The sequence below is a fragment of the Trematomus bernacchii genome, unplaced genomic scaffold (genome assembly GCF_902827165.1).
Source record: "Trematomus bernacchii unplaced genomic scaffold, fTreBer1.1, whole genome shotgun sequence".
NCBI classification, from domain to species: domain Eukaryota; kingdom Metazoa; phylum Chordata; class Actinopteri; order Perciformes; family Nototheniidae; genus Trematomus; species Trematomus bernacchii.
The window spans coordinates 341,264-350,234 of record NW_022987746.1 but is presented as its reverse complement, the minus strand read 5'-3'; the positions used below and the strand labels follow the sequence as shown (position 1 = coordinate 350,234).

The 8,971-nt window shown below is 40.5% G+C and overlaps 1 protein-coding gene across 3 annotated transcripts; it reads right to left on the bottom strand.

Annotated features, from left to right (window-relative positions):
- Positions 1 to 440: 440 nt before the first annotated feature.
- Positions 441 to 8,382, bottom strand: ndufaf6 (NADH:ubiquinone oxidoreductase complex assembly factor 6). 3 transcript variants are annotated; one of them, XM_034148115.1, is made up of 9 exons: positions 7,979 to 8,382; positions 7,283 to 7,382; positions 4,656 to 4,778; positions 3,730 to 3,786; positions 3,452 to 3,554; positions 2,747 to 2,880; positions 1,556 to 1,657; positions 912 to 968; positions 441 to 660 (listed from the first exon to the last, which is right to left on the bottom strand). In XM_034148115.1, the coding sequence occupies exons 1-9, from the start codon at positions 8,143 to 8,145 to the stop codon at positions 532 to 534; spliced, it is 972 nt and encodes a 323-aa protein (XP_034004006.1). In that variant the 5' UTR covers positions 8,146 to 8,382; the 3' UTR covers positions 441 to 531. The 3 variants fall into 3 exon arrangements, with proteins under 3 accessions (XP_034004006.1, XP_034004007.1, XP_034004008.1); XM_034148116.1 differs by having other exon boundaries at positions 7,279 to 7,382; positions 7,979 to 8,152; XM_034148117.1 differs by lacking the exon at positions 7,283 to 7,382 and having other exon boundaries at positions 7,979 to 8,111.
- Between the last annotated feature and the right edge of the window lie 589 nt (positions 8,383 to 8,971).

The following is an 8,971-nucleotide window of genomic DNA, read 5'->3' as shown; positions in this document are numbered from 1 at the left end:
CTTTACGCAGCTTTATACTCCTATACTTCTCAGAGATTCATATTGTACTTTTTATTCCATTATATTTTAGCTTTTGAGTGTAAAAAGTATGTAGTTTACTTTTTTCAAATAAATCATGCCAGAAAATATTTAACTTGTTGATGAAAACAGCCACTGTTGAGCTAACAGAAAATATATACACAAGTCACAACCACAGTTAACATATATATCTCTTTTAAATCTTAAATCTCTAAATACAATTTAATAACGTTTCTACTCCTTTGATTCAATAATCATCGTTTTTCTTTTTTCATACTATATTCTGAAGCTTTTAACAGAGGGTTGTAAAAAGTTATACATATTCACCTGTATTGTCTCTCATTAAGCTTGCATAAAACACCTGGTCAAAAACGGTTAGTAGCAGTAAGTGAAATATAAAATACTGGAATTATGTAATAACATTCGTCTTCAAGGATTTATTTATTGAACAAAGTGTGTGAGGTGTTTCCTGCAGGAGGAGGAGGAAGAGGAGGAAGAGGAGCAGGACTGATGTCAGTAGGACTTCTTCCAGGAGCGGAGGTAGAGCTGTATGGGGAGGAGGGGGTTTCTCTTCTTCAGACTCGGGTGGAAAACATCAAAATCTGCCCTCCGCACTCTCTGCAGGTAGTCCTCCAACACCACCTGCAGCACACAACACCACAGAAGAAAACATTGCTTGAGAGTGAATTGGGTTTGCATCAAATAGAGTGGTGCAGGGATGTCGTGTTTTAAATCCATTCAGAGGTAAAAGTCTTTCATTCATTTCCAAAATACTTCACTTTGGTTTGAAAGTTTCTCCGCCAAGTGAAGGGAACCCAACAACACAGTCTGGAGCTTTTTGATCTATCATTTTGCATAAACTCAGAGATGTTGCTTGGTGTTTTGAGACTCACCGTCTGCAGGAAGGCCAGATTTGCGGCTTCTGGGACGTTGTGGCTAAACGATCGCGCCTGGAGGAAAAAGAAAAAAACACAAAGAGGGTTTTATTGTTTGTTTTAAAAAAAATAAACTGTAAAACCAAAGCACATTGTCTGTAATTTTGTCTCTCCAATGTTATGTATTTTTGTGTGAATTGTTATAATTTATTTACATTTCTTGGTGACGTGAAGTCATGTGACCGTGCTGTAGTTCCTTTATAGCCCAACATTAGCTTTTTACTTCAGAAATCATAAAGTGTTAACATGTGGAGATTATCCCGCTGAACTAAACGTGTAAGAATCATAAACGTTTGTTTGACACAGAGATTATCACCTTAAATAAATCACATGGAGGAATCACATTGAACCAGGAGATGCTGCCTTCAGGGTCAGACAACCAAAATATGGCATCCCTGCTCCACTCTATATCCATGTAAAATATCCCACAGCCTGTTGGTGGGTGAAGATGTGATATTTTTCATATGCAAACACTAACATTTGTGTAGGCGTGTGTAACTGAATTCTTCCTTCTGACTGGGGTTCAGAGTTATTTATCACCTCTACGTTCTCCTGTGAATTGTCCTATGTTTGAAACTGAAAACACAGAGGGTGGTACGTACGTGTTGTAGATGTACGTGAGCCTGACTGGCGATGTCGTACGCGACGTCGCGCACGTTTTGCTCTCGGCTGCCGCGGATAAAGTCCTCCTGAGAAGCTCCGTGCTGCAGAAACACAGATTAAATCAAGTTTACAAGGGTGGTTGTAGGTCAAATAAAAGATGGACGAATAAACATGAAGCCGGATGAGGGAGGTCATCTGAATGTTTTAGATTAAAGACAAAGAAGACACTCACAAATGCACAAGAAAACAACAATATTTCTGAGAGTCGCAAATGACATAACACCAATGTTTTTTTAATATTCATAAATAAGGTAACAACAGATACAAATCCTTAATCTATGATCTCTTTATAATCTCAGAGATTATTCGTTTTAGTCTCCTACATTTCTGACTTTTTGTCCTTGTTCATTTGCCATTTAAATCCCAAAGAATATCCACGTTTTTTAGGATGTTGATAAGCTTAGCTTAGCGATGGTGACGTGAAGTCATGTGACTGTGCTGTTGTTCCTTTATAGCCCAACATTAGCCTCCTTTAGCTTAGCGGTGGTGACGTGAAGTCATGTGACTGTGCTGTTGTTCCTTTATAGCCCAACATTAGCCTCCTTTAGTTTAGCGGTGGTGACGTGAAGTCATGTGACTGTGCTGTTGTTCCTTTATAGCCCAACATTAGCCACCTTTAGCTTAGCGGTGGTGACGTGAAGTCATGTGACTGTGCTGTTGTTCCTTTATAGCCCAACATTAGCCACCTTTAGCTTAGCGGTGGTGATGTGAAGTCATGTGACCATGCTGTAGTTCCTTTATAGCCCAACATTAGCCACCTTTAGCTTAGCGGTGGTGACGTGAAGTCATGTGACTGTGCTGTTGTTCCTTTATAGCCCAACATTAGCCTCCTTTAGCTTAGCGGTGGTGACGTGAAGTCATGTGACTGTGCTGTTGTTCCTTTATAGCCCAACATTAGCCACCTTTAGCTTAGCGGTGGTGACGTGAAGTCATGTGACCATGCTGTAGTTCCTTTATAGCCCAACATTAGCCACCTTTAGCTTAGCGGTGGTGACGTGAAGTCATGTGACCGTGCTGTAGTTCCTTTATAGCCCAACATTAGCCACCTTTAGCTTAGCGGTGGTGACGTGAAGTCATGTGACCGTGCTGTACAGTGTAGTCTAACAGTGTTTGGCATCACGTTGACTCACCAGCATGCAGATGTCCATGGGGAGGTAGACTTTCCTCCGGCCGCTGTGATAAGGAGTCGCTCTCAAACACGTCACGATTCCCTGAGCTTTCCCGATGTGACTTGCTGCGTGGTCTGCATGGACGTTTGTCACCCCTGGAAAACAAACAAACAGGTGTGTCTCCCTTTCTCTTCATAACCATAAAAGAGTATCACTCAATCTTGTGGTGCAGGAATGAGTCGCAAAACCTGGAAATTAGCATTTCATCACTTCCTGTCCAGGTTTTCTGAATGTGTTATTGAAATAAGGTCTGAGGGATTTTTATTCAGTAAATACCCCACTGGTGAATTAAAAAACGGCGGTTGCTAACAAGTGTGGAAATGGAAAATCCCATTGGATTTTTGTTGAGGGAACCAGGGAGATGCTTACTTCTGTGTGATCATACACACATCTGTCACCCCTGCACCTCTCTATTGTCCCTTACAGTAAAGATGGCAGCAAAGAAGACAACAAAATAACAGGTATTTATTCATCCTGCATTGTGTATAACTTTAGAGGATAATAACAAATCAGGTATGGAAGTAATCTGCAGATGCTCCGGTTCAAAATGAGACCAAGCTTTTCTCTGGATGTCAGTTTTTGAGTCACGATAAAAGGAAAAAATGTACTAAATAGTATGGTAGCATGTGTACCGCAAAGCACAGGTAATGCATCACCTGTCCTTACCTAAGCACTCCAGCAGCAGGTATATTAAAGAGGACTGCGTGTTCTCTGAGTATTTCTCCAGCTCCTGCAGGGTCCTGTAGGCTCGGTCATCCAGGTCCTTCTCCTGCTCAAACACAGTTTAAATCGTTGTCAAACACTAAATGGTAACTTGTTCTTAAGTTATTGATATAACACAAGGTCAAGGGACACATACATCCGATTACCATCAGATACAAACTAAAAAGAAAGGACACTTAAACAGAAGCAATAAACGTCTCATCTGGAAGTGAGAAACGTACTCTCTCTGTGATGATCCTCAGCAGCCATCTCTTCGTCAGGGAGTGTTTCCTCACAGCCTGCAAAACATGTTCAAAATCATTTTAAAGGGTGCCATTCTTCTTATTTTCAGGTTCACTTTCTCATGTGGCCCTGATGCTGTTGATTTAAAGGGGCATTAAACTGGGACATGTCTCCATGCTTTAATGTTCAAAAAGCTCTTTATTTTTCTCATACTGCCTGTGCTGCAGCACCTTTTTCACCCTCTGTCTGAAACCAGAGCCCAGTTTGCTCTGATTGGTTAGCTGGCCGGCTCTGTTTTGATTGGTCAACCGCTTAGAGATGTCCCGCCCCTTGGCCTAAGATTACAATTTTCTCTATTTTGTTTTACTAGATTTTTCTCCGAATTTGTACTTAAATCCCAGACTCACAAAAAAAATCTCTTGTCCAGATCGCACATTTTATTTCACATATTTCAAGAAAGATAGTTGATTTAAAAGGGGCCCTATTCTGCTCATTAGTGATTTCCTGCCCGTTAGTTTAAGATTACAATACAAATTCTGAAAAGAGTCAAAATGTTTTAAAAAGTACAAATTCAAGTAAAAATTCTGAGAAAAAAAAAGGTTCTGAGAAAAGTTAATATTTTGAGGAGAAAGTCAACATTTTGAATTTTTTTCTGAGAAAAAAAATGATTTCCTTGAAAAGAAACAATTTAGAGGAAAAAGTCAAAATTCTGAAAAAACAAAATGAGGGGAAAAAGTCACAATTCTTTGTAAAGTCAAAATTCAGAGAAAAATGTAAATGTTGGGGAAAACAAATCTAAACAATTTTGAGAAAAGTCAAGAATAAAAACAGTAAATCCGAAAAAAAGACAGATCCGAACCTCTTCTGTCAGATCCTCGAGATAATAAAACAGAACATATATATGTATCTCAGGTTATATATTTACCCGCCACAGCTCTGCGCTGACGGGCTGGTTCGGGGGATCGTCTCGGTAGATTTCCTCGATCGCCGACTTCCAGAAATGCATCCGCATCAGCCCAATGGACTTCTGGGAAACGGAGTCCTTCACCTGGTGGAGGAAAACACAGAACCTCCATCTTAGACGAGCTTATTGAGAAGGACTGGGATCAGCAGCAGTAACCTGGAGCGCTATCTGAGTATTTCCACTTTAAGCTACGTTGTACTTCTACTCCACTACAACTCAGATGTACATATTGTACTTTATACTCAACTACATTTATATGACAGCTTTACTTGCTTACTGCAGATCCAGATGATTAATACAAAACAAATACATGATGATATTAATTTAGAATAAGCAGTATATAAAGTAATAACTTAGCTCCACCTTTACCAGACACACAATAAGTACCTTTAATTGAAGTGAAACATTTTGATGCAGGTTTTTTTACTTGTAACATGATATTTCTACACTGGTATTTCTACTTGTACTTAAGTAGAAGATCTAAGTACTTCTCCCACCCCTGGTAACAAGTAGTAATACATATATAAGTGCAGTATTGTCAGTAGTTCAGTAGTGCAGTAATAAGAGCAGTCTTGTCAGTGGTAATGTAGATCAGTGGTTCCCAACCGGGGGTATGGGGACCCCTAGGGGTTCTTTAGGGTATTGCAGGGGGGTACGTAGAAAGATTAGGGATTGCAATTTATTTTCATACAAAAAGTCAGTTTTAGATAAATATCCATAAGCCTGGTGTCCCGCCTTCAGATCTATGAAAGCTCAAGTGTCTCATTGAAAGCTCTTAACAAAAGATGTTGAAACTGCTTGAAGTGAGTCTTAAAATGATTTATTTCCCTCACATTAAGTGCACATGTCAAGTTTAAACTCATTTGTATTAAAGGTCCCCTATTATACTGTTGTTCATCAATATATCACAGGTCTCAGATATATCCAGAGCCTGTCTCTGATTGGCTGAAACACCAAACAGATCATTGCAGCATTACCCAGAATCCCCTCTGTTTCAGCCCTGTTTCCAAAGTGCTGATTCTCTGTCTATTACTTTAGATGAAAATAAGGAGCCCCTCCCCACGCCCCGGGGGTTACCTTGGTTGCCGATTGGCTAATGGTTACACAAGACTAAACATCGTCATGACATCATAAAGTGGCCAAAATCTGATCAGCTCATTTTCAGACAGGTTTTTATAAAAATGGATCAAAAAGAGAGAGAATCTTTGTTCCTGAAACTTTCAGGGGACAGAGGGGACACATGTTGATGTAGAAGAGACATGAAGAAGAGGGGACACATGTTGATGTAGAAGAGACATGAAGAAGAGGGGACACATGTTGATGTAGAAGAGACATGAAGAAGAGGGGACACATGTTGATGTAGTAGAGACATGAAGAAGAGAGGACACATGTTGATGTAGAAGAGACATGAAGAAGAGGGGACACATGTTGATGTAGAAGAGACATGAAGAAGAGGGGACACATGTTGATGTAGAAGAGACATGAAGAAGAGGGGACACATGTTGATGTAGAAGAGACATGAAGAAGAGGGGACACATGTTGATGTAGAAGAGACATGAAGAAGAGGGGACACATGTTGATGTAGAAGAGACATGAAGAAGAGGGGACACATGTTGATGTGGAAGAGACATGAGGAAGAGGGGACACATGTTGATGTAGAAGAGACATGAAGAAGAGGGGACACATGTTGATGTGGAAGAGACATGAAGAAGAGGGGACACATGTTGATGTAGAAGAGACATGAAGAAGAGGGGACACATGTTGATGTAGAAGAGACATGAAGAAGAGGGGACACATGTTGATGTAGAAGAGACATGAAGAAGAGAGGACACATGTTGATGTAGAAGAGACATGAAGAAGAGGGGACACATGTTGATGTAGAAGAGACATGAAGAAGAGGGGACACATGTTGATGTAGAAGAGACATGAAGAAGAGGGGACACATGTTGATGTAGAAGAGACATGAAGAAGAGGGGACACATGTTGATGTAGAAGAGACATGGAGAAGAGGGGACACATGTTGATGAAGAAGAGACATGAAGAAGAGGGGACACATGTTGATGAAGAAGAGACATGAAGAAGAGGGGACACATGTTGATGTAGAAGAGACATGAAGAAGAGGGGACACATGGTGATGTAGAAGAGACATGAAGAAGAGGGGACACATGGTGATGTAGAAGAGACATGAAGAAGAGGGGACACATGTTGATGTAGAAGAGACATGAAGAAGAGGGGACACATGTTGATGTAGAAGAGACATGAGGAAGAGGGGACACATGTTGATGTAGAAGAGACATGAAGAAGAGGGGACACATGTTGATGTAGAAGAGACATGGAGAAGTGGATTTTGCAGGTGACCTTGAAGGGTGAGTTATACAAGTGATTTCATTAAATGAGAAGTTGAGTTAAATACAAATACAAAGGGTTTAATTCAAGAAAAAAAGAAGGTGAATGATCACAGACGGGTGAGGCTCTGGAACCACTGATGTAGATGATGCAGTACTATCAGCAGTACTCTGAGTACTATCAGCAGTACTCTGAGTACTATCAGCAGTACTCTGAGTACTCTCTCCTGTAGGAATACCTGCCTGAGCCAGCTCCACATTGAAGGCTCTCAGAGCCAGAGAGGAGCGGCGCGCCTCCACCGGGAGCAGCAGCGAGGAAACAAAGCCATCATAGTCCCTGGACCTGAGAGAGGAGAGAGGAGAGAAAGAGAGAAAGAGAGAAAGAGAGAAAGAGAGAAGAGAGAGAGAGGAGAGAGAGAGGAGAGAGGAGAGAGGAGAGAAAGAGAAAGAGAGAAAGAGAAAGAGAAAGAGAGAGAGAGAGCAGATCTCAGACCAGTCCTTCAGCATCAAAATATAGTTAAAGTAGCAACAGTAAAGTAGTCGTTGTGCAGATTGGTCCATTTCAGAATAATATATATGATATGTTTTATAATGATTGATCATGAAAGTGTTCTCAAAGCTGGTAAAGGTGCAGCTAGTTTGAATGACTTTGTATACTGCAGGGTAGCTTGTGGATTTACTCCAGGTGGAACTAAAGGCTGATTTAACACTTGATTATATTTCACATCATTCATCCAGATCTGTGAAGTAACTAAAGGTATTAAATACATGTAGTGGAGTAAAAGTACAAAGTAGCATAACATGGAAATACTCAAGTAAAGTACAAGTACCTTGAAATGGTACTTGAGTACAATAGTTAGTGTTGTCAGACCCATCTGTGTTGTTTGTGTAACTGTTAGCTGTAGCTGTGTTGTTAGCATTAGCTGCTGTCAGACCCACCTCACCAGGTCCAGGCAGAACTTCTCGTTGACCCGAGCCGCTTTGTGAGCGCTGTTCTCGACTCTGTGGAGACGAACACTGCTGGCTGAGATGTGTCTGGGAACAGCGAGAAAAAGCGACGTTTTCCTGCTCAATAATCGATGTTTAACACTGATTCCTGCTGCCATGTTTCCCCTTCAACTTTCACCCGTGTGTCACGTTCAAAACATTCCGTCCGCACACAAGCCGCTACTACAAGTTCCGTGTCAACCCGTGACGTCATCGGGTCAATAAATACACATTTTGGGATGTGTATCGGCCGAAATCATAAAGAAATACAACAGAAAATTAACTCAAAATGAAACGGCTGCTGAGGCACCAGTTAGCTAATCTCGTCTAAATGATCCAAGTCCAGGCAGAGTCGTTTTGTTCCATGTGTTTCCATGATCCAATGTCATAAAACTAAAGTACAATGAATACGTTTCCTATGTATTCCTCTCCTGAAGCCTTTCCTGTGGCTTTCCTTTAGTCACCCTGGTAAAAACCCACGTGCCAAACTGCTGTGATAATCCCACCACCACCAACACAGACACAATCCCCCAGTGCCCAAAACTGCCTTCAAAATAAATAATAGAAATCAATGTGTAGCTGAAACAGCTGAAGAAAAAAAACAGAATTTGAAACGTTAGTTGAAACCTGTTTATCCTGTTTTAAACTATTAGATAATTATAAGAAAAGGACAGGGTGTGGAACTGAAACCTGGCGAAGTTCAGTTTTGAGACAGTGTTGGAGCAAGTATTCAGATCCTTTACTCTAGTAAAAGTACGAATACTACACTGTAAAAATACTACAAGTGATGAACAGTCAGGTTCCGGTTTATACATTCAACTTCCTATAATTCAGCAGTAATATTACGTTGAACCTAATATATTTTATTCAACTTAATATTATTGCTTTCAACTTGACCTAATACAGTTGTGTGTAATTTGTTGACATAATACATTTAATTAAAGT

Excerpts from the sequence above, each read along its gene's own strand:
- ndufaf6 (XM_034148115.1), bottom strand. The coding sequence starts at position 8,145 with ATGGCAGCAGGAATCAGTGTTAAACATCGATTATTGAGCAGGAAAACG. Across the intron at positions 7,383-7,978 it reads TTCTGCCTGGACCTGGTGAG|GTCCAGGGACTATGATGGCT; the intron begins GTGGGTCTGACA and ends CTCCTCTCTCAG. Across the intron at positions 969-1,555 it reads CTCACGTACATCTACAACAC|GCGCGATCGTTTAGCCACAA; the intron begins GTACGTACCACC and ends TTTTTCCTCCAG.